The following is a 24,652-nucleotide window of genomic DNA, read 5'->3' on the forward strand; positions in this document are numbered from 1 at the left end:
GCCTTAGGCCTGGGCCACCGATATTGGGACTTAAACCTGTTTGCTACATCTGTGGCCATTTTGTGAGTTATGCCTAACTTCAAGGAATAGGAAACCCAATGAATGGTCTTGGGAATTCCCATGGCAGAACTGGGAAGGCTCTAGTGGTTCATCTTGAGGTCCAGGGAGCACCTGACCTCATTGCTAAATCTAAGGGGTGAAGTACACAGCATCCCAGCTCCCTAGCCCATGCTGGGTTGTGGCAGAAAGGTGGCAGGAAATCCTTCCATCTACTCACCTCATGACCTGTTCCATTATGTTCTTTCAACTCTCCTGCGTGCGTGCTAAGTTGCTTCAGTCGTGTCCATCCCTGTGTGACCCTATGAACCATGGCCTGCCAGGTTCCTCTGTCCATGGGGTTCTCCAGGCAAGAACACTGGAGTGGGTTGTGATGCCATCCTCCAGGGGATCTTCCCAACCCAGGGACTGAACCCACATCTCTTACCATCTCCTGCATTGGTAGGTGGGTTATTTACCACTAGGGCCACCTGGGAAGTCCTTCAACTCTCCTGGAGATGGGCATATTGATGGATCCAGTAGGCCAGTGATTCATGGAATCAACCATGGTTTTATTAACAGGTTCATCTGACAGTGGCCATTGACATGCAGAACCCAGCGGAAATAATCCAGCAGCTGGCAGTCAGCCTGGAGACTTAACCTTGTTCAAGATTAGAACTTTCTATTGTTAAAATAGTTCTTTTCCTCCAGTATTCATCCTGTGGTAGAAGAACTGAAGTCTGACCTGAGAGGTGCAGATTGGCTTGGGATAAGGGGTCATCTCTAACTCTGAGGGCTCAGGACATAGGGAGATTCATTATCACCAACAGCAGGGAAACTCGGCAACTCTGGGGCTTCCCTAGTGGCTCAGTTGGTAAAGAATCTGCCTGCAATGCAGGAGACCCAGGTTCAGTTCCTGGGTTGGGAAGATCCCCTGGAGAAGGGAATGGCAACCCACTCCAGTATTCTTGCCTGGTGAATTCCATGGACAGAGGAGCCTGGTGGGCTACTGTCCATGGGGTTGCAAAGAGTCAGACACAACTGAGCAGCTAACACACTTCGGCAACTCTAGTTGAAAGCCTGGGCGTTCCTTTGACTGCCTGTACGCTCCAACCAAGCACTGCTGTGCCCATTCCTCTAGCTGGGCTGTGAAATCTGCCACTGGAACTCAGAGGTTGCGGACTGGTGACTGACGGTTGTGTTTTATTTAGCCCAGTGTTTAAAAAACAACATCTAAAAACTGAGTGTTTACATAAAAATTGATTCCTGGCTTCTCTTTAAAAAAAGATCATGAAGACCTGACAAATGAGCGCATGGTAGGATCCGCTGAAGCTGGGTAGGTTGGAAAGCCTGCCTTTCAGGTCATCACAATCTCCATCAGTTACCGTTTGCCCCTTGCTCTTTATAGGAGGGAACCAGGTCCCTGTCGTGCTGCTGTAGCAGAAGTGGCAGTACAGCTGATGGGCCGGGGGTTCAGGTAACCTGCTGGCCTCTCCAAACTCTGGAGCTGGCAACGCTATTTGAACACACTTTATCCCCTGAACCTGGTTCATTTCCTCCCAAATCCTTGATTATTTTCAAGGCGCTGCAGCTACCATCACCACCCACTTCAGGGTGACAGTGTGCTGTTTCCGTGTGCCTTATATGAACATCACCACGAATGGGAGACTGGTTTATGCATCAGGGGAGGGCCAGCCGGGTCCCCTTGGTGTCAGGGGCCTTGTCCAGCCTGCCTGCCTGACAGCAGGCCCAATTGCCAGGGCCTGTCTTCCCCTAGACACGCAGGTCACACATCCTATATAGTGCGATTCTGTGGTCTGAAATCATAGTAGAACCACTGTAGAAGAACATTTGCCTCCTTTATCCACCGATGCCTGAGAACCATTGTTCTGGCGCCTGGCAGGTCAACCTTATGGGACAGTTTGAGAGGTCACACTGCTCGAATCTGTTGCCCTGATACTCTGAAACCTTCAGAGCCAGGTTAAATATGGGTGTGGCTCAGTACACAAACTTAACAGAATGTGGGTGTGACACTTGAAGATAGGATGGACAGTGTCCCCAGATTCATGTATGCTGTGTTGTGTTGGGCCCTGTTCTCCAGGGAGTTGTGACCAAGCCACTCCCCAGACCTCCCCTTCCTTCTTCATGACAGACCTTCTCTGCCACTTCAGGCAGACCAGAGAGTTACAAGGGCAGATGCCCCACATGTGCTGCCTCTGGGCTCCATCCCTCGATTGTGGCTGGTGGGTGGGCAACCCAGAAACTCTTGCCTGTGTGAGAGTGTGTGTCAGCAGCCCCGGCCTCACCCGTGATTCAGAAAAAGACATCAACAAGGCAGAACCCGTGTGAATCCATGTCATGTTCACATGAAGACAACAGACAATATCCAACATGTTCTAAAACAGCTTCTCAGGAAAGGGCAGGTGGCTCCCCATGGGCTTGTTCTAAACCAGTCTCCTAAGAGTGATCGAAACAAGACTACAGAAACCCCCCTGACCCCAAAACAGAACATCACAACTATGTAGCATCTGAAAATCAAAACAAGACACTGGATGTTGACTTTAACATATAAAAATACTATAACAAAAATGAAATACAAATATATATTAGAATCTGTTAAGTATTCTGTATAAAGAGATACTTTCATGGTTAGGCTAACAGCAGGCAAAGAGGAGATAAAGTCCAGCCTTTTCCGTTTCTGACATCTTCAGGGGGAGCCCAGGCCACTGCCGCCTACATCGCTGACCAAAAGCAGCAGCACCCACAGGACTGGCCCTGCTTGTGTCTCTTCAGTGGAATCAGCTGATGGCAACATCAGAGTGAACTGGAGGTCTTTACCAAAGGGGTGACAGGCTTGGAAACGATTTCTCAGGTGATTTCGCAGCAGCTTTCTCCCAGGACTCAGTGGGCCTAAATGCAAATAGGCAAGATGCGTGGTGGTCCAGCTCCTTAGCAACTTTTGGGTTGGTGGTTCAGTTGATGAAAAGTTGATCCTGGGGCACACAGGCCTCTTGGGCCCCCTTGCTGTACTCACTCGATGATGGATCCCAATCTTCCAGCTCGACAGAGGGTGAGAGTGGAGCTGGGCTGGGTTGTGGGGTGTGGTGGAGGGTTGGATGGGGACAGCGGCCAGCTCACAGAGTGCTCCCTAACACTCCATCCTCTGCCCTCCCAACCCCAGGACTGCAGGACTCCTGGCAGCCAGCACCTATCTGATGTCCTTTCCACCTTCTGCAGAGTGAAGAGGTCCTGCCTGTCAGTGCCCCTCAAGCCCGGGGAGTGGCTTCTGCAAGTCAGCAGGCAATGGTGGTGGCTAGGGGAAGGTATGTGTCTCAGGGTTGGTGGGTTCCATGGAAAGGGGCAAGTTAGCTACTCTTGAGCTTTCATGCTGACCCAGCCTGGTGCTGGCTGCTGTCCAGGGTCCCACAGTGGCCCAGAAAGTCTAGGTAAGACAGGGATACTATGCAATCTTAGGAGAGGCCCAGGCCGCTGCCTATGGGTGTGAAGGGCACTGTGGCCTTGCTCAGCGTTTTGAGAAAATAGAGCCTGGCCCCTTTTGAGGGGCAGATCCAGCCATGAGGACACCTCTCCAAGTAGGCAGTGTGGGCAGGGTTCTTTTCCCATTGCAGGGCTCCCAGGACACAAACTCACTGGCCTGAGTCCCAGGGGAGTGGAATGTGCCAAGTTCAGTCAGTTGTAGGAGGCCCTGGAATACCCAATATCAAGGACTTTGCCCACTGCCCACAGGCACAAGGCCCACCTCAACACAACCCCCTAACCCTGCCTTCTGTTTGCAGATAGAAGGAGCCAGGAAAGGGACATGCTCCCCTTCCTTGCCCATCAGGGGCCCCCAGGGGCACACGCTCTTGGGGAGATACTGGGATGGGAGAGCATGACCTATCCTTCCAGCCAGCTTGCTGTTGAGGTGAAAAGACCATCTTTCCGCATCTTCATTATGCACGGAAGAGAAACAGTTGTAGTCACACGGCCATTTATTCCGTGCAAACACAGAGTGAGCAGCTCCGGCCGGGGCCGGGGTCTGTGGGTTGGAGCCCTCACTCAGCTCAGCTCTCTTCCCAGGCATCCTGGTCACTCCTATGGTGCTGTGAGTCTGTGAGGGCAGAACACCCACGGTCCCCAGCCCCGGGTAGGCACATAAATACTTACTGATGTGATTAATGAAAATAAATCTTCCAACTCCTCCAGTTTCTCTCCTGGAGCCACAGTGGAAGGGTGTACCTTGTTGCTCAGTCATCCCACCTCCCCATCAGCTGAGCAGACAGAGGCCATGGGGAAGAAGTTTGCCTGGAGTGACAGAGCCAGCAGAGGTTTCCTGATGTCTGAGCCACTGCTCCCAACAGGTCGGCAGCACCAGGAGCTCTGAGCCCAGTTTACACGGGAGGAGACCTCTCCCTGGACCTGCAGCCTGGCCCAATCCCCCTACACCCCCAAGGACGCCTGCCAAGGGCTAGCCAGCAGCTGATGGCTGGCTCGTGGCTGGGGAAGCCCAGGACCAATGCCTCCTTGGTGGCTTATGTCTGGAGATGGTGATGTTTATTCACCTGAAACCAAGAACCCCTCTGTCCTCTTTGGTGGGGTCCCCACCCTAAACAATCCCAGCGGTCATTTTCCTCCACACGAGCACCCTCCTTGAAGTTGTTAAGTCATTCCATAACTTTAGGATTCAGAGGTCTGGTCCTAAGATCTACAGCCACCCCCAGGCCCGTTCCCAAGCAGGCTGTGGCTTCCATTCAGCCCCAGGGGCAGAGGTTGGTCCCGTCCTGGCCAGCAGGAGGGCGCCCTTTCCCTCCGCAGCCCGGCCTACCACCCGCAGACGCGCAGCAAAAGCTAAGAGCTAGGCCGGCTGCCCCAGGGGAGGCTGGGAGTACTTCAGGGTTATCTGTAGTGAGCAAGGGGGCTTCTGGGGCCTGCCCGGGCCACAGGTGAGAGGGGACGTCTGGTTTGGGAAGGGGCAGTCCCTTCCTGAGACCCAGGAAGCAGGCAAAGAGGAGGTGTCACCATTCTGCACTTCTTGGCCTGACCTCACGCACACATTCATTCAACAAATATTTATTAAGCGCCTATTTGTGCAAGGCACTTCCGGAGAGGGCGGATTGCAGCCCCGGCCACGCCCACCCGCCCCGCCCCGCCCTGCCCTGCCAGTTGCGGCGCCCTCTGCTTTAGAAAAGAGGTTCTGGCCTGACCCGCCACCGGAAGGCGGGGTGCCTAGGCGTCTCGGTGGTGATGGCCAGCACCCCGGCCCAGATGCCGGCCACTCAGTCTCTGCTGCGGCCGCGCCCCCTCTCCCGCCCTCTCCCCTCCCCGTGCATTCCAGGCGCTACGCGCAGAGGGCACAGCCACACTTGGTGGGCTTCTCCACCTCCTCGGCAAAAGAGGTCCCGTCGCTGCACTCAAAGGTGAACTTCCTTCGCTTCAGCCGCAGGCCCTGGCAGCAGCCCTGGCCCGGACATGAGCCCCGGCACTCTACCCACGACAGCGGGCGCGTGGTCCGGCAGATGGCATAGCCCCTCTGGACCTGGTGAAAGTCCCGGACAGGGTCCCCCCGGCATTCGGACTCTGGATGGGACAGACACCAAGAGAAAGCCTCAGGGCACACCCGAGGGCCGGCTCTGCCCTGGGGAGGCAGAAGGAAGAGGAGCAGGAAAAACGAGCAGGAGTCGGGGACAGCATCCTTGGACACAGCCCTCTAGCTCTCAGACCCCACCTCCATCCCCGCATCCTCCCTGCCCTGCATGCACATGCACATGCCTCCTCCTGGGCCCACAGTGAGGTCAGAGGAAAGGAAGAATATTCTAGCTGCCAAGAACCTCCAGGACAGATTGGGCTGTGCCAGTAAGGTGGGCTCAAGAAGTGGCTAGAAGCCTGGGAGGCAATGATGTCAGAGATGGAATTGGAGCCAGAGAGTCTGGCCTAGGGGACCTGAAAGTGCCTGAGTTCTGGATTTCTCAGGCTCCTCCCTACCCTCTTCAGTGGAAGCCCCTTGACCATCTTGGTCATGTGGGCTAGAAAGGCCTGGGAAGGAGTCCCCAACTCTCAGACCTCCTGCTGCTCTCTAGGTCCCAAGGTGATGGGCTAAGATGCTATTACCCTGGTGGTCTCTTCTGTAAGGAGAGACCCCAGCCAGAAGGGGCACTGAGCCCAGATAAAGGGGCTGCAACGCAAGCTGGGCCAGGGAGAGATAGAGCATTGGTCTGGGAGTGGGGCTCAGAGCCCAGAAGGTTGGGGGCACTACTGTCCACAAGGAGGGGAGGAGGCACAGAGGGGCCGCTGAGGTTGGGAAAAAAAAAAGTCAAGTCGCTAAAGCCAGCTGTTGGGAGGGACCCTGGAGAGGGCATGTCAGGAGGGGGGCCCCTGACCTTGCTCACACAGCTCGCCCGAAAAGCCGGGGTCACACACACAGTGTGCCCCCTTGGTGGCTGAGGCCTGGCAGTGGCCATGCAGGCACCGCAGGCCCCCACAGGGGTCTGCAGGTGCCCCAGCCTGGTTGCACAGGGCCCCTGAGTACCCATCCTGGCACTGGCAGCTGTAGGAAAGAGCATCCAGAGGCACGCACTTCCCGTGGACACACCTGGGGGGACAGAGAAGAGGCGCTGTGAGGACAGGCCGCAGCCAATCCAAGCCCGCCCGAGGGGAGCCCTCCCCACGCCCCCACCAGCCCTGCAGCCCTGGGCTTCATGGGATGTTATTCTGTTCCCAAAACTGAAACAAAGGGAGCAAAATGTCCTTCTGTGTTTGTCCCTAGGGTCCTTTGCCTGTTAATAAAAACTGAAAACCAAGAAAAATTAATAAAACCCTGTGTTAGGCTACATGTTCCAATCTGGAGGTTTAAATGTATAGTCTTTCCTTACCATGGGGGCTTCCCTGGTGGCTCAGACAGTAAAGAATCTGCCCGTAATGCAGGAGACCCGGGTTCAATCCCTGGGGTCGGGAAGATTCCCTGGAGAAGGGAATGGCAACCCACTCCAGTGTTCTTGCCTGGAGAATTCCATGGACAGAGGAGCCTGGTGGGCCCCAGTCCATGGGGTCGCAAAGAGTCAGACACAAGTGAGTAACTAACACTTCCTCACCATGGGGAAGTGGAACTTTCGGGGGAGGGAAGGGAACCCACAGGTGGGCAGGGCTCACTTGTGGCCATGGCAGGGGCCGTCGGCTGGCTGGTCACAGTGCAGGCCCCCCCAGCCGGCCTCGCAGTGGCACACGGGCCCCGGGGTGGCATTGGGCTGACAGATGCCGTGCAGGCAGTAGAGTTTCTGGCAGGGCTCGCAGCCTGGCACCACGCCTGGCTTCATCCGTGTCTTGGTGAAGTCCTGCAACTCGTTGTTGATGTACAGGTTTCGGATGCAGCCATGGAAGCTGGTGCCATTCAGGATCTGCCACAGGCGGAAGGCAGCCGAATTCACATCTACCGGCATCCCTGGGATGGAGGGGAGGGGTCAGAGCTGGGCCGCGCTGGGCTCAGACCATGCCCAGCACCCCACCCTGAGGTCTGCTAGGCATCTCTACAGTGTTCCCTAGTGCCCTCAGCATCTGTCCCCCAGTCTCTGCAACCCAGAGCCAGTGTTTCTTTTGCCACCTTAGAGGGGCCAGACTCCCTTCCCAGGAGAAATGGAAAAGCTCTTTTCCTTATGATCAGCTGACAAGAGATGCTCTGGGTGCCTGAGCCTGGCCACCCTCATCCAAGGCTCCTACCCAGAAGCTCAGCATTTACCTCCCAGCAGCGAAGGACTTGGGCCTCGAACTCATGTGTACAGCACTTTGTCACCCACTTTCGTGGTCATCACTTCACAGCAACCCTCTGACTTCAGAGCTGCTGAAACCCCTTTGATTTCCGTGCTCAGTGAAATTGCACGACTAGTAAACATCAGAGCTGGGTTTAGCATCCAAGACCCCATCCCTCATACCTGTCCAGAGGCTCAGCAAGGCCCTGCACAGCACTGAGATGGCCCCGCTGCAGCTAGAAACCTGTCTCGTCTAGACCTAGAAACATTCTCAGGTGCTGGGTGGGGTCATCTACCCACGAAGCCTGTAAGCCTCTTTGGGAGGTCCCCAGCTGATGCAAGGAGTCTATGTGTGGGACTCCCAAGGGCCCTGGAATGGACCCTGAATGACCGACAAGCCCCCTTCTGGCCTAAAGGCAAGAGGAAAGGTGGCAGCCATGCAAAAGGTGGCTGGGAAAGGCCAAGCCCCCTCCCAGGCCACGCTTCGGGTCCAACCCACACTTCCATCCTTCTTGGTCAGTCTGGGGTGGGCAGCGAGCAGAGTGGGCTCCAGGCAAGGAGGACAATCCACCTGCAGCTTGGCCGTTCACTAGGACCTCCCCACCCCCATTGCCACCTTGGAATGTCCCCCACAGGACAGTCCTGATCCTGGCAAGCCTCAGGCCAGAGGGCAAGAGAGGCCCCACCTGGAATAACCACCACACAATGGGGAGGCCCAGGGAGGGCCAGCTGCAGCTCCAGCCAGGCCTGCAGGTCCTCACCTCCCACATAGAGGGGGGCGTCGCTGTTCAGGGTGTAGTGTTTGCCGAAGTTGTCCATGGTCATGGGGCTGCCGCCATCAATGGAGAGATTCACCATCTGGTCAAAGGTGACCAGCTCAACTGTGTGGAACTGCCCATCGTTGATCGTCTCAGTGCTGGAAGAAGACGGGGTATCCCCACCCCAGGGAATGGCCTTCAGTTTGACCCGTCCCTCCCCAGGCACTTCCCTAGAAAGGCCACTGGTCCAGCACCTGCTTCCCAAGAAACCAAATCTCTGAGAGAAAGGACTGTGGAAACTCAGTGGCCTCTGACCTGGTCCCTCATGTTCCCCTTCGGGGGACTCTCTTGGGAAAGCTGAGGAGTTTGGGGCAGGGGTTTCCAACTAATCAGCCTTCCCTCCCCACTATGGAGCCCCCGGTGAGGTGGTGGTGAGATGGGGAAGCTTGGGACCATAGCTTAGGCCCCAGATCCTCAGACCCACTGTGGCACTGGACCCAGCGGTTTGAATGCCATTTCCACTTGGGCAGCCCAGATCTCTGGGGATCCTGATAAGCACCTGCTCTTGGCCCAGAAGACCTCTTTGTGGCAGCAACCCCCCCGCCTCCCCAGCCCTTGAGGGCAGCTGGTGGGCAGGAGGAAGCACTACCTGTAGATGGCAGAGCTGGGGTAGCTGCCCGGGTCATAACTGACACGCACATGGCCCTGGTAGAGCTCCACCGCGATGTGGTCGTTGTCCCCATTGTACAGCAGGATTCCATTGTCTTCTGCCGTGGAGACCTATGGCAATGGCACTTTCTCTCCCACCCCACCCCACACAACAGCAGCACAGGCTGGCGGGTGGGGCAGAAGGAGGACCCACCATTAAAAGAGAAATGCGGGCGGAACTGTCCTCCCCTGCCTGTGTGAGTGACATAGCCTTCAGTGGGTGCAGACCCAGGCTGGAGTCCTCCCTCCCACTCCCCCTTCCCCCAACCCCACTAGAATCCCATCCACTGCCAATCGGCCATGGTCAGGCAGGGGAGGACAGATGGGCCAGCTGAGGCCTGGAAACTCTGCGCTGGGGGTATATAAGAGCTTGGGACCACCTGCCCAGAGAGAACAGTTAGAGTAGCTGTGGGGTATCCTGTTCTGTGTGCCTCAGGAAGCTGCCTTGGGACCAGGATGGAACCTATAGAAAGGACAAATTCAGAAAGACTCTCAAATAGCTAGAACAACCATGGAAGCAAGCACTCATCACTGGAGCCACGCAAGCAAAAGCTGGAGTTGTGCCTCGGGAGAGAGATTCTGCTGTGATGATGCTGTAGGAGCCATGATGGTTTTTTCCTGCTCTGTCCCTCTTCTTGGAAAGATGCTGCCCCCTGTAGAGCTGACACATGGGCCAGTCTGGTCCAATCATAGTACCCTGTCCCCCCTGGACTCAGTGATTGGTCCAGGGATGGGCAAGTAGCCTGAGACAGGCCAATCAGCGATCTTCCCTGAGGTTGCTGACTGTGGTCCAACTCGAGTTGGCAGGGGAGAGCCAGCAGCGGGAGAGCAGGTTAAACCAAGCCTCTCCAAGGATGTGCCCGAGGCAATGGCTGGGCCGGGTTTCCATGAGCTTTATTTTGTTGAGCAGTTAAGTTAGCTGTGGTCTTGCTAGTGGACGATGTGAGTGGACAGGATTTTGGAGAGGAGACCAGGGGATGGAGAGCAGAGTGAGCATGTTTGAGAGGCTAAAAGGTTATGAGAAAAAAGAAAGAGAAGAGGACAAATAAAAGAGAGAAGAAAGACGTAGAGGTTGGGATGTGTGTGTATGTTTAGTCGCTCAGTCGTGTTCGACTCTGCGACACCATGGACTGTAGCGTGGCAGTAGGGACAGGGAATGGAATCTGGGGGAAAGAGATGACCAAAGAGGGGTTTAATTTTTTTATCATGTGATATGCAATACTCTCCCTGCCCCAAGAAATGTTTAGCAAACAACGCGTGGAAGTGGGACTTGCTTTTCTTTCCCTCAACATGATGATATTCTGAGTGGAATTTAAGACATGGAATGGCAAAATAAGGGAACACAGGGCTAGCTGTGGCCAGATTCCAGCCACATGGAGAAAGCCTGTCTGCAGCGTTGGAGGCTGAAGCTGAGGAGTCATTGAAACAAGAGATGGTGGGAGGGGATCCTCGTAAGTTTGATTTTCTGGATCCAGTCACCCATGAGACCACCTCCACCCCTGCCCTTCTCTAAGACTGGTTTTGTGACCCAATAACCTTTCCAACTGTGCTTAAACTAGTTCAAGCTGAGATCTTGGTACCCACATCCATAGAATTTTGGCTAACAGAGTCCTCCCCACTGTCCTGATGATGCTCTGACCTGAGACCAGGGTCCCCTGTTGTTCTCTGACCACCCTCTATGACCGGGTGCCCTGGGCACGCACCTGCAGCGTGATGTTGGCCCGTGGCCAGTTCTGCAGGTCTGTGAACTGCAGGTAGGTGTCCCGATCCACGAAGTTAACACTGAGCAGCTTCTCACATTCAGGGCCGCCAAAGCCTGGGAGGCACTGGCACACGGGCCCGTTGCCCTGGTCCACACAGTTGGCCCCATTCTGGCACTCAGTCCCTTCACAGGGGCTCCTGGGGGCAGGTGGTCTGGGAGGGGTCTCACAGAGCTGACCACTGAGAGGGAAAGGACTCAGGTCAGAGAGGGCAGGAGCAAGGGGGCATCTTCCTTTCCCACAGTGCTGGAGAGAAACTCACTGAACATCTTGGGACACTTGCTTTAAAGCAATGGAAGATGCTCCTAATTGAACACTCCCTATTAGAACTAAGAGCCAAAAGGATGCTGAGAAATGAGGTGAGAAACAAGTGTGGCCCCTGGACCAGCAGCATCAACATCACCTGAGCACTTGTCAGGGATGGAAAGCCTATTGCATCTGGTTTTCAACAAGATCCCAGGTGACTTGTGTGCACATTGGCTTTAAGAAGCACTCAGTGCTCACATTAGCAAACTTTGGTAGCAGGTTTTACTGTACCCACTTTGCAGAAAAGAAAACTGAGACTTAAGACACAAACAAAAGAGAGAAGACTCTGTAGCATCAAATGTGCACAATAGCAAAAAAATAAAAGTAGAAACAACTCAAATGTCTATCAACAATGAATGGATAAACAAATGTGGTATATCCATACAGTGGAATAGTATTCAGCCATAAAAAGGAATGACATTCTGATACATGATTCCACATGGAGAACCTCGAAAACATGATGCTAAGTGAAAGTCAATCACAAAGGACCACAGATTGTTGATTCCATTTATATGAAATATTCGGAATAAACAAATCTATGGACACAGACATTAGTAGGTCGGTGGTTGCCTAAAGGTGAGATGGAAGAGGGTTGTGGTAACAGATAAGTGTGGAGTTTCTTTGGGATAATGAAAATCTCCTAAAATTGATTGTGGCAATGGATGCCTAACTCGGAGATTACACAAAAAAGCCACTGAATTCTACACTTTAACTGGGTGAATTATATGGTATATAAGTTATATCTCAATAAAACTGTTTTTTAAAAGAAGATACAAGCAGAACATGGGAGGTGGGTGACCAGAGGGAAGGCAGATGCCCTTCACTCCCAACCTCCCAGACAGGCCAAGATGCAAAAGTAAGTGACCTTTAATGTCTTCAGGGATTCACTGGGCAGGTAAGTGATGGAGCGCTGCCCAGTCATCTATGCCCACCTCCTGCTCCCTCCGTCAGTCAGGGCAGGCACCCTCTGCCTGTGCTCTGAGCCACTGAGTAACTCTCCCCAGGCCACACAGATGGTGACTGGCATAGCGACAGTTAACTCTCCCAGGCTCTGCCGTTACTCTTGCCTGGGGGCTCCTGCCAGCCCCTGAGCTGACAGCTAGAAGTCAGTCACTCTTGGCGCCTCCAGAGGCTGCTCACCTGTAGCCCTGAGTACAGAGGCAGGAGTAGCCATTGGCTTCGTCCACACACTGGGCCCCATCCTGGCAGCGGTGGTCCCTGCAGTCATCCTGGTTCTCAGTGCAGCTGCCACCTGCGTAGCCTGGCGCACACTCACACCTGGGGTGGGCACAGGTGACGGACATCAGCCCACACGCAGCCCAGACCTCAGCTAGGAGTCTGTGGGACCCCGGGGCTGTACACATGACAGAGAACCTGTGGGCCTGTGGGGTCCCCCAGGAGGTCACACAGAGCCCTAGGTGTCAAGATGCCACCATCCATCATGGGACCCTTTACTAGTACAGGATGAGAGCTTGAGGGGGCTGCAGGCAGGATGGGGGTGCTCTGGGCTGGGAGAGTGGACACCCCATGGCTGGAGGAGATAGACACTTGTGGAGCACCCACCCTCAGCACCAACAGCACATCCAAGGTCAACCTTCAGCCCCTTCTCAACCTGCCTAGCAGCCTGTCCCCCGCACCCCAGTGCATGGCTCTGAGTCACATATGGCTCATCCATCCCCCTTCCCCAGCCTCCCAGCTGCACAGGCCCAGCCTCCTGGGCCTCAGTCAGGCTAGTGCTCACCTCTCCATGACCTTCTGGCTCCAGGCCAGTTCCCAGCTTCCCAGCTCACACTGTGGCGCACTCCTCGCCTGAGTCAGTCCACATGTGCTAACTATTTGCCTACCAAATAGAGAGCATGCCTTCCACCCTGTTCAAACACGACCTTGCCTGATGCTCCCCATCCTGCTTCCCCCATAACAAGCCACTCCGTGGTTAGACCTGTCTCCACGGGCAGCAATCCGTACTCTGCTACACTTCTCTGCCTTCACGCCTGTTGACTCTGGAATACCCTCCCCTCTCTCCCTGCCTTGATCCAGCCAGGCCAATAGCTCATCTCCAGGAAGCTGCCAGTAAGCAACCCTTGCCAGAAACCCTTCCAAACTACAGACTCCACAGCTCAACTGTGCAACCTGGCAAGTAAGTGCGCCTGTGTGATTTTTTTTTAATCTCATCTCCAGTGTTGTTCAAGCAGCAGGAAATACCTTTTACCCAGTAAACACACACACTCCTCTGAAACCAGCTTTATGCCACAATACACTCCTTACTATATAAAAGGGTATGATGCTGTCTGATATTTTCTATTTTTTTTTAGGTTAATCTTGGTCCACCCAACTGATCATAATTTATTACTGGGTGGGTCTCGAGCTGCAGTCTGAAAAGTGTGACGGTAGCTATGTACCCAACCAATTCATTGACATTTCACTTATCCATTCCTTCAGTGAATGAATGCATACTGAATACTTGGTAGGTTCCAGGTACAACGCCAGGCACAGCTGAGTGTCTGGCAGTTCCCATCTTCCTCCAAGACAGGAGGTTGAGTATATATGCACTATACACCCACTGAGTGCTCCATCTCTGTGTTGTGAAGGACTGTCTCGGCAGTATCTGACTGACAACGCGCAGTCCTGCTTCAGTCTACCCTCTGAGGTCCAGTCTCTCTGAGGAGCAGGCATGCCACTTGCTCTGCCATTGCTTCTTGGTCTGCTCTGCCAAGCCCACCTGCTGGCTCCACCAGGAGTGCAGCGTCTGTCCACTATCTGGAGAGAGGCTCCTGTGCAGCCCCTTGATCTAATATCTGGGCCTCAGTGTCCCCCAGCTCTCACTTCCTGCCCATGAAGCTCTGGCAGCTCCAACTTGGCTAAGTCCCTGGGGGACTCCACCCCCTGCCCTGGCCCGAGTGGCTGGGGTTTGGTCCCTCAGCCACAGACCTGAAGAAGTCCTACCACTGTGCTGCCCTGACAGGTGGAACAGGGTCCCACAATTGAGACCTGCTTGCAAAACTGCAGATGGGAGCAACATCTGAAAAACCCATGATCTTCACATTGCAGTCTGCCGGTGACAAGTACTTCTACACAGGCCAGTGATAATGAGGGTGACAACAGACAAGGACCCCTCATCCAACCCTCCTGAGGCCAGACAGGGTTTGAAATTTGGGGCTTTTTGGATTTGGGAATGGTAATACAATGTTTCATTAGTGTTAGTCGCTCAGTCGTGTCTGACTCTTTGTGACCCCATGGACTGTAGCCCACCAGGCTCCTCTGTCCGTGGAATTCTCCAGGCAGGAACACTAGAGTGGGTTGCCATTCCCTTCTCCAGGGGATCTTCCTGACCCAGGAATTGAACTCCGGTCTCCTGCATTGCAGACGGATTTTTTTTTCTTTTTACCATCTGAGCCACCAGGGAAGCCCCGGTACAATGTCTATAACTGTGTATTATGAAACATGCCAGTTGAATCTGGGGTGGCCCCTTAATTAAACATGCTTACAGTCCACTGCAAATGCTACACATACTCCCTCTACGTGGGATGAATGGTGACTGTAAGCAGCCTCCTATCAGTGCAGGGTTTAAAGCAAATACATTGATTGGATCAAATTTTGCTATCAAACGGACATTTGGTTTTCAGAGTTTTGTGCACTTTGCAATTGGCAATGAGAAATTGTGGACCTTGACTAGTTCTTTATTGAGTACTTTTCAAATGTCAGACATGGAGGTAAGTGCTTTCCATGCATTTGCTTATGTAATCCTTCCAACCACCCCAGGAGGAAGCTACTGGTGCACCCAGTTTGCAGATGAGAAAACTGAGACTCCGAGTGGTCAAGCCACCCATTCCAGGTCGTGATGTAAACTCAGGTCTGTCAGACCATAAATACCACCACCCTGCCCCTGGCTGTGACTGTACAGCTGAAACCAACCCACCTGACAGGTAAGGAAACAGGCTGGGGAGGGCAGAGGGGAGGTGACGTGGTGGCCCATGCCCTTCCCTGGCCCCAGAAATGGGCAACACTGACCTGGGCCCATCAGGGGTGCCCACACACTGGGCCTCATGCTGACACGGGTTCAAATCTGGAGCGCAGAAGTCCACCAGCAGCTCACAGGCCCTTCCTGGGGAAAAGATGGGGGGAGCAGGAGAGAAGCTGCCCCCCGAGTTCCACCAGGCGGCCAGCCCAGCAGAAAGCTCCTGCAGGCATCGAGGCAGGGCCCCAGCCTTCTGCCCATAGGACCAGGCCTCAGGGCACTGGGCCTCCGCTCCCCTTGACCCCTGAGCCCTACCACGCTTACCCGAGTACTGCAGCGGGCACTGGCAGGTGTAGCTGCCCACGCCGTCCACACAGGTGCCCCCATTGGCACAGGAGTGCTCCACACAGTCGTCCGTGTCTACCCCGCAGGTCGGCCCTTCAAAGCCGGTGGGGCAGGAGCACCTGTGGGGAGCAGGGAGAGGTGGGTGGGCCCACAGCCAGGGTGGCAGCCTTCCTGAGGCACTGGTGTAAGCCTGTGGCCAGCAGTCAAGAGCATCAACGCAGAGTTTCGGTCCCTACTCTGGATCAGGCCCTTGTTAGGTGCTGAGGGTCAGAGGTGACCAAGACCAGCCCTGTGCTCATGAGATCACTCAGTCTAGTGGGGGTGATGACAGGGAGACTGGCGACCAAAGGAGAGACTGAGGACCAGGATGGTGCAAAACTGATGCTGGAGAAGGTGGACAAAGGGGCAGCTTTGTCCTAGCTCCTAGCTCCTCGCTGGGGGGAGTGGTCAGGGCAGGCTTCCTGGAGGAGGTGGTGAGTTAGCTAAGGACTCTGACAGGGGAGAACAGGAAGGAGAGGGAAGGCAGTGGGGGTAAAAGCCTTGGGGAGAGACAGCCTTACAGTCCACCCCCAGTTTCCTCTATATAGTTCAGGACTTGAGGAGCACATATTTCAGGGACGGGGTAAGAAGAGGGCTGGGGGGTAAGCAGGAGTCCTGGATATCAGTCATCTTCAAACTGGGGTACACTCCCCCCCTGGGGCAACTGTGGTTTTCCAAAGGATTTGCGGGTCACAGAGGTCTGAGCAATTAATTTCCACATCTTCAAGTTCTGCACGAACTCCTCCCTTAATTGACCTGCCCTAGAGCTCCCGAAAGGTGCACAGGTTCCTCTCCCGGCCTGAGTCAAGGTGGGCCGTGCCTGGGGCCTAAGATCCTCTGGTGCCAAATAAAGGGACAATTAGGAATATTGATATTTCCAAAATGAAGGAACAAATGCTTTTGCAAGTCAAGAGGTTTCCAGTTCTGTGCATTAAAAAGTAATTGAAGGAAGACCTCATGGAACTATCAGCAGATAGAGCATTAAAAATAATTTTTGATGACTGATCACTCTGGGTTTTTGATGTATTAACTTGGAAGGGTTTCAAGTAACTGAGAGACATGGCTATAATAAAACTCCTAATCCCACTGGTTTATTTATGTGAACGAACATTCTCAGCATTTATAGCTATATATATATAGAGAGAGAGAGCAGGGGGTGCTATATATGTATTTTAAAAAGGAATAGATTGGCTGCTACACCCTCTGATATTCCATAATATTCATGTCTGGACATAGGAACCAATTAGGAGGAGAAAAGGAAGCCCATCCATACACAAAGCTCCATCTATCTCATTAAGAGATATAGTCTAATAAAATGTTACTTTTATGTGTAATAATTATCAATCAAATTTTGGAAAACAGTTATGTTGTTCTAATCAACTGTATATTATTGATCATTGTAATGATAATGCAAAATAAGCTTTCATCAGAGGTTTATGGGGACAAGAAAGAAGTGAAAAAATTTTCCATTTAAACTTATATACCCATGTTGGGGCAGGAAGGTATGACAGGGTGCTGAAGAAAAGCCTCTCTAACATGAAAACATATTACAGTAGAAGAAAAAGTCAGGGAGGGTGGCGGTGAGGGGAATAAAATAGAAACACTAGTTTCAGAAGAAACACAAATGACATGAGACGTTGCAGCTTGCTCAAGAGGAGCTCCTTCGTGTGATTTTAAAGTGATTTTTCGCTGAAGAATGAGAAAAGAGTGATTTAAAGGATGATAGCTTTATTTTTAAGTGTTAATAATATGTGCAGTATCCTGGAAATGACCTTCTTTGCAATGAAAAATTAAATTTACCATGAAAAATTTTAGCTGTCACTTAAGAATGCGTGAAGCAGTTTGTAATTAAAAAAAAATCTGTTTGGGGGAGCAGGTATGTGAACAAAAAGGTGTGAAGCCTATTGCAGGGTGTGTCCTGGAATTTCATTCCCCCTGCAAGATTGCGCGGGACACCAGAGAGGTCTGAAGCGGGTTAAGGGGATCTCAGCTAAGTCCCCTCCAGTAGGGCTGGGGGTGGATAACAGAGGAGACCCTTGTAAGTCTCAGGGTTGGGAGGTAACTCAGGGAGGCACCCCCTTTCTACCAAAAGAACCCTTCCCACAGCTCCTCGCAGTCTGTAGGAATGCCAAGTGTGAGGGGCTACCCCCAGCTGCACCCCCTCCTCCATAGACATGCCCCCCAGTAGCCTAGCCAATGAGGTGGGGGCTTTGATGGAGCTGCTGCCAAGCCCAGAGGAGGTCAGAGCCTATTGTAAGGATGCTGTTTCCAAGGCGACACCTGCCACAAGGTCATTTTGTGTTTTCCTTTTTACATCTGGTAATTTGGGTTTGCAGAGACAGGTTGACCATTCCTGCCAGTAGACTTGACATCATTTTCTGGAGTCAGTTTGCTCAGCTGGCAATTTACTTTCAGCAAATAAATTCTGTGTGCTTCTTAGAAAAACTCTGGGTACAGGAGAACTCTGGGAAGATGAGGGGCTCGAGAGACTCTGGAGGACCAGGGTGAGTGGGGGGCTCGTGTGGCGATGTCAGCACTGGGAGGACTTGCAGGATGAGCTGTGGAGGATCTCGGTGAGGTCCAGCCCTTCACTGAGCAGTGGGGAACCTGTGCCCATGGTGCGAGCAGAGTGACCCACGAGCTGGTGACCCACCCCGGAGGGTGGGACCAGGACTTGCTCCCACCTGTGCGCAGGCTTCCCCAGCCCTTCCCGGGGGCTCAGGTGGAGGTATGATCCTGAGGAGCTGGCTCAGGGCCCTCCCTTCAGACAACGTTGGCCCAACAAGCAGGTGTTTGGCTTCAGCTGGAGGTTAATAGAAATGATAGGAGTTTAAAAACGTCCCCAACTGCCTCTTGGCACTGCCAGTACATATGCCCTAGGCAACAGTTCCCAGTGCCATTGGAGGACTTGCCTGGCACCTGGCAAGAGCAGGGAGAAGCCTGGAGCAGGAGCTCTAAGCCCAACCCCGACCCAGCCTGCTGGGTGACCTGGTCATCCCCCAGAGTCTCTGTGCTTCCACAGTCTGTGAGCATCGGGGGCTTGGCCTGTGGGGGCGAGGGGATGGTGTGTGGAGAGGCCTCTGGCTGTGATCTGGAGTGAATGACTGCTCCCCCTGAGCCTGTCCCCCCATCTCCCAGAGTGCAAGGGCCCTGGGCCATCCCATTCAGAGGAAGAAGGCTCCGAGGTCAGACCCATCAACACCCTGCCCACCAGGGTCCAGCCCCGGACAAGTAACTCACGTGAAGCCAGCATCCTCGCCCTCCTGTGAGTGGCAGGTCCCACCATTTCCACAGGGGCTGCTGGAACAGCTGTCCAGGGACACCTCACAGTCTCGGCCCTGGGGAGGAAGTCAGTGATTGGGGGGGGGCACCCCAGGGAGACCCAGGGGCCAATGAGTCAGAAGAGCCAGCCAGCCCCCTCAGCAACTCAGCCTGCCTGTCCCGGGAGTTACTTGTCTACTCATGCACGTGTCAGATCATGATGACACAGTCACTTGGGCTCCTGCTCTGAGCCAGGAGCCGCCCTGGCCCCCGTGGGCTGACCAACAGGACAGCCCCAAGCCTGCCATACCGCGCCCTCGAGCAGACCCCCAGCCTCCGACTTCAGCCCCCACGCACCTTGTAGCCGCTGGGGCAGGCACACCTGTACCCCACAAGGGGGTCGTTGCGGCAGGTACCCTGGTTCTGGCACGGGCTGGACAAGCAGGGGTCACACTTGGCCTGGACAGTCAGGGTGGGGGGACCTAAGGCAAAGGGGAGCGTTAGTGCAGTGGGGAGGCAGGGGGAACAGGGCTGGGCAGAACCCCACGCCCCTACCCTGGCATCCTGGCATGCAGGGACGCGTGGTGGAAGCCCTCTCCCCAAGGTTCTTGCCCCTCCCTGTATTTCCTCTGGATCACGCTCACCCTCCCTCACATCCACCTCTCCAGCCTCCGGACCCTCCTCTGTAAAAACAGAGTTAAAAACAGCCCCTGCCTCATGGGGCTGGAAGGACTAAATGAGATAATCCCAAAAAAGTATTTCGCAGGCGGGTGTTGGATTGTAAGGAGCTCCCACGTGGCGGGCAGAGCAGGGGCATCAGTGTGAGAATGTCATGGTCACGATCATAGAAATCAGCTGAGGTTTTCTCCATCCCCTCATACCCTTCCACAGCAACCACCTCAGCCCGGTCACTTGCTGGCCTGGACAGCAAAGGTGGCCATTCCAGCAGAGAAGAGATCTGGCTCTGAGAGGAGGCCACGCTTAGGAGGAAAAATGTCCATTGCCTAGAACTTGTCTCTCTCCAAGGCTGAACAGGGAAAGACCCTTTCCTGTCTCCTCTCTGGCCGCAGGCATGACCTTCTCCAGCCCCTTCAGGACTCACTGGTGGTGAAGGGCTTGAAGGTGGGTGAGGAGCCAGCAGCCAGAGCTGGGCCCCTATGAAGACCATGAGGACCTCACAAGAATAAATAGTAAGACCAGCCAGTTAAGTTAGGTTTCCACTTCAGAGGGGCTTCCCTCATAGCTCCATTGGTAAAGAATCTGCCTGCAGTGCAGGAGACCCGGTTTGATCCCTGGGTCGGGAAGATTCCCTGGAGAAGGGATAGGCTACCTACTCCAGTATTGTTGGGCTTCCCTTGTGGCTCAGCTGGTAAAGAATCCACCTGCAATGCAGGAGACCTGGGTTCGATCCCTGGGTTGGGAAGATCCCCTGGAGAAGGGAAAAGCTACCCACTCCAGTATCCTGGCCTGCAGAATTCCATGGACTGTATACTCAAAGGGGTCGCAAAGAGTTGGACACGACTGAGCAACTTTCACTCACTCACTCACTCTATTTCAGACTCTTTCTAGAAGTAGAGAAACATTAGTTCCACTGAAAATGCATGAGTTTGACTAGAAGGAGAAACACTTTCTGGTAATAACTGCAGGGGAATCCTCATGGGTTACAGGTGGGGCTCTGTTTCTTGATCCAGGTGCTGGATACCTCAGACAGTCAGTTTAGTCGCTCAATCGTGTCCGACTCTTTGTGACCCCATGGACTGCAGCACACCAGGCTTCCTTGTCAATCACCAATTCCCAGAGCCTACTCAAACTCATGTCCATCATGTCGGTGATGCCATCCAACCATCTTATCCTCTGTCGTCCCCTTCTCCTCCTGCCTTCAATCTTTCCCAGAATTAGGGTCTTTTCCAATGAGTTGGTTCTTTGCATCAGGTGGCCAAAGTAGTGGAGTTTCAGCTTCGGCATCAGTCCTTCCAATGAATATTCAGGACTGATTTCCCTTAGGATGGACTGGTTGGATCTCCTTGCAGTCCAAGGGACTCTGAAGAGTCTTCTCCAACACCACAGTTCAAAAGCATCAATTCTTTGGCGTTCAGCTTTCTTTATAGTCCAACTCTCACATCCATACGTGACTACTGGAAAAACCATAGCTTTGACTACACAGATCTTTGTTGGTAAAGTAATGTCTCTGCTTTTTAATATACCGTCTAGATTGGTCATAGCTTTTCTTCCAAGGAGCAAGCATCTTTTAATTTCATGGCGGCAGTCACCATCTGCAGTGGTTCTGGAGCCCAAAAAATAAAGTCTGTCAGTGTTTCCATTGTTTCCCCATCTATTTGCCATGAAGTGATGGGACTGGATGCCATGATCTTAGTTTTCTGAATGTCGAGTTTTAAGCCAACTTCTTCACTCTCCTCTTTCACTTTCATCAAGAGGCTCTTTAGTTCTTCTTTGTTTTCTGCCGTAAGGGTGGTATCATCTGTGTATCTGAGGTTATTGATATTTCTCTCAGCAATCTTGATTCCAGCCTGTGCTTCATCCAGCCCAGCATTTCGCATGATGTACTCTGCATATAAGTTAAATAAGCAGGGTGACAATATACAGCTTTGACATACTCCTTTCCCGATTTGGAACCAGTCTGTTGTTCTGTGTCCAGTTCTAACTCTTACTTCCTGACCTGGAAGGGTTCAATTTGTGAAAATTCACGTAGCCTTTCATTAACTATCTGTGTAATTTTCTGTTATGCATGTTGTATTCCAATAAAAAATTTTTTTAAAGGAGCTTTCTTTTTATATATTATTTATTTACTTTTGGCTCTGTTTTGTCTTCATTGCTACACGGGTTTTTCTCTTATTGCGGCAAGTGAGGGCTGCTCTTCCTTGCTGTGTTCAGGCTTCTCGCTGCAGTGGCTTCTCTTGTGGTGGAGCAGGGCTCTCGGGCATGCAGGCTTCAGTAGTTGTGGCACGTGGGCTCAGTAGTTGCGGCGCATGGGCTTAGGTGCTTCGCGGCACATGGGATCTTCCCAGATCAAGGATCAAACCTGTGTCTCCTACATTCGCAGCTGGATTGTTTACCACTGAGCCACCAGGGAAGCCCCCAGTTAAATTTAAACACACACACACACACACACACAAACCTCTCATCAGTACCAGTCCCAGCCCATTAAATAAATACTGAGCAAATATTTCAACATAAATTGGCCTGCTCCCCACAGCTGCCAGCCAAGCCGCAGGCCGGACCCTTCTGAAGCGTTGCTGCTGTGATAGCATCCTGCATGCAGGGTGGCCTGGGGCTTCCTCATTAACCTCTGGCTGTCAGTTTCATTTCTACTGGTGGTCTGTGAGCTTGTGGAGGGCAGGAGCCGTGCCCCACGGCCTCCAGTGCCCTTCTGCAGCTGTACCCCTGCATACAAGGCAAGCCTGGGGCAGCCACTCAGCCACTGCCTTCTGCTCGGCAGGGTTCCCTTGGCCTCCAGTCAATCAGTCAATCAATCCCCGAGCCCGTGTTTACAAATGCCCAGGGTGAGGTGCCTCCAATCACACCAGGCCCTGGATTTCTAGAGATGTCAGGAGGGTAGCAGCTGGGTCCAGTGCCCAGGGGTTTAAGCTAATTGCTGAGCACATTTCCTACCAAAGGGAGGCCTGAGTGCCTGTACTGCTGGGAGGCTTGGAGCTTCCAGAAACACTGCTGCTATTTTTATTTTCCTTACATAACCCCAGGGAGGGATTAGAGCCCTTATGGCCTGAGATTTTCCGCCTGGCTTTTTTTATTTTTTTGCTTGCTGTATGTCAGCACAAGAGGGCAGTCATGCTAACAAGCATCAAGGGCCACATTCCTGCCATCTGTCCCCTCCACCCCCAGCCAGTCACCACAGGGACACAGAAGTGACTGGAAGGTCCTGCCAGGGTTGATGGGGAAGCAGGAAGTGGAGGGATGCAACCCAGTACCCGCCATTCCCTCTCACACTCCTGGGCTCACCTTGGCATTCAAACTTCTTGGCAGGCGTGGTAAGGAGCAGTTTGCCTTCCATGTCCGGGGGCCCGGCACAGCGGGCAATGCCCGGTTCCTTGTAGCCTGTCTTCACCCAGCTGGACAACCAGCGCAGGTGGCAGTCACAGTACAGGGGGTTGGCACCAATGGCCCTGGGTTAGAGAGGAGAGAGGAGCAGACATTACAGCTTCATGGAGTCCCTCACCCATTGGGTACCAGGTATCAGACATTATGCCCGGAGCTGGCAAAACCCTAACAATCCCCATTCAATGAGCACTAACCATGTAGCCAGGACAGATTTAAGTACTTTGCACCTGTTATCTCGCTTAGTCCTCATCACACCCTACTAACCCCGTTTTACATGTTGAAACTGAAACTCAGAAGGTGAAGACACTTGCCCAAGATGCACAGAGAAAGGGGGGAGGTAGGATCTGAACTCAGGCTGTTGAGGCCGGAGCCTCTGTCGGCACCGCCTCCAGGGTGTACCAGGGAGAGAGGAACCAGCATTCGCTGCTGTGATGAACCAGCTTCTCCCACGTTAGTGCATCTAATCCTCTCATCAGCCCCACAGTATAAGCTTTCTCTTCTCCACCTCAAAGATGTGGGAACTGAGCCTCACGTGGAATAAGTCATTTTCCTGCGGTCACACAGTCAGTGAAGCGCAGCCCCCTGATCCAGACCTAGAGCTGTCGACCTTGAAAGCCTATGTTATTTTTAAAAATATTAATTAAGTAATTATTTGACTATGTCAGGTCTTAGTTGCAGCACTTGGAATCTAGATCCCTGACAAGGGATGGAACCCTGGCCCCCAGCATGGGGAGCAGAGTGCTAGTCACTGGACCACCAGGGAAGTCCCCTCTTTTTTTTATGAGCCTATACTTTAATTTTTCTCTTCATTTTCAATTAAACAAGAAGTGCATAAGCATATTCTCATTGTAAATCATTTTCAGACATGGTACACAACAGTCTCACTTTAAACGACATTGTGAATGTCCTCAATACCACTAAATTGTATTCATTAAAATGGTTAATTTTATATTCCTTGAATTTCACCTTGATTTTTTTTAAAAGGCACATTCCTATGTTACTGATGGGAATGCAAGACGGTAGAATTCCAACAGAGGGGTATTGCCTGATATCTAGCTAGCCAGCAATACAGTTGCCTTTTGACCCAGTAACTCTGTTTCTGGCACATCTCACAAATCTGTGCCTGCATAAGTGTGTAAAGGCATCTGTGCAACAGTATTGATCTCAGCATTGTTTGTAATAGAAAGACTGGAAGCCTCCCGTGTTCATCAGTGGGGGAGTGGTTACGTAAACTACAATACATCCACATTACAAAAAAGTCCACTGTCCCTGCCAACCACAGGACCCATGGTCACATGGTCATCATACTCCATGTGTAGCCTTCCAATCCTTTCCCATATTTACACATACGGTTGTTTCTTCATGAGAGAGAGATTATATCCATCCAGTACACATAGTTACTGAGCAGCCTGCTTCTTGTCACTAAACAGCATGCCTTGGAGACCTCTTCAGGTCAGCTATATGGATCCACCTCATTTTATCAAACTGCTTCAGAGCATCCCAAAGAATGGACACTTCATAGCTTTCGCTGCCAGACACTCCAGTTGTTTCCAGCAGCAGTGAACACTTTGTCCACGCCTCTCTGCAAGGAGAGACCATTTCTCTAGAACAGATGCCTAGAAGGAGGATTCATGTCACAGAGGAAGTGCACGTAAAATGTTCACAGTG

General features: G+C 52.8%; 1 protein-coding gene and 1 long non-coding RNA gene across 2 annotated transcripts in view; one reads left to right on the plus strand and one right to left on the minus strand.

Moving 5' to 3' along the window:
* The first annotated feature begins 426 nt into the window (after nucleotides 1-426).
* LOC123331343 lies at nucleotides 427-6,861 on the plus strand. The gene is made up of 2 exons (XR_006547920.2): nucleotides 427-3,359; nucleotides 4,243-6,861. It is a non-coding gene; the product is annotated as an uncharacterized LOC123331343 (long non-coding RNA).
* The window catches only part of SLIT1 (slit guidance ligand 1), a 178,481-nt gene continuing 159,203 nt past the window's right edge, over nucleotides 5,375-24,652 (minus strand). The window contains exons 26-37 of the mRNA XM_025274439.3: nucleotides 22,886-23,049; nucleotides 19,265-19,389; nucleotides 18,887-18,984; nucleotides 15,587-15,726; nucleotides 15,316-15,409; nucleotides 12,448-12,585; nucleotides 10,945-11,182; nucleotides 9,183-9,313; nucleotides 8,537-8,691; nucleotides 7,183-7,471; nucleotides 6,414-6,625; nucleotides 5,375-5,613 (exon numbers count right to left, since the gene is read on the minus strand). Of these exons, the coding sequence (XP_025130224.2) occupies nucleotides 5,375-5,613; nucleotides 6,414-6,625; nucleotides 7,183-7,471; nucleotides 8,537-8,691; nucleotides 9,183-9,313; nucleotides 10,945-11,182; nucleotides 12,448-12,585; nucleotides 15,316-15,409; nucleotides 15,587-15,726; nucleotides 18,887-18,984; nucleotides 19,265-19,389; nucleotides 22,886-23,049 (2,023 nt within the window). The remainder of the gene's footprint in view (nucleotides 5,614-6,413; nucleotides 6,626-7,182; nucleotides 7,472-8,536; nucleotides 8,692-9,182; nucleotides 9,314-10,944; nucleotides 11,183-12,447; nucleotides 12,586-15,315; nucleotides 15,410-15,586; nucleotides 15,727-18,886; nucleotides 18,985-19,264; nucleotides 19,390-22,885; nucleotides 23,050-24,652) is intronic.

Source organism: Bubalus bubalis, chromosome 23 (genome assembly GCF_019923935.1).
Source record: "Bubalus bubalis isolate 160015118507 breed Murrah chromosome 23, NDDB_SH_1, whole genome shotgun sequence".
NCBI lineage: Eukaryota > Metazoa > Chordata > Mammalia > Artiodactyla > Bovidae > Bubalus > Bubalus bubalis.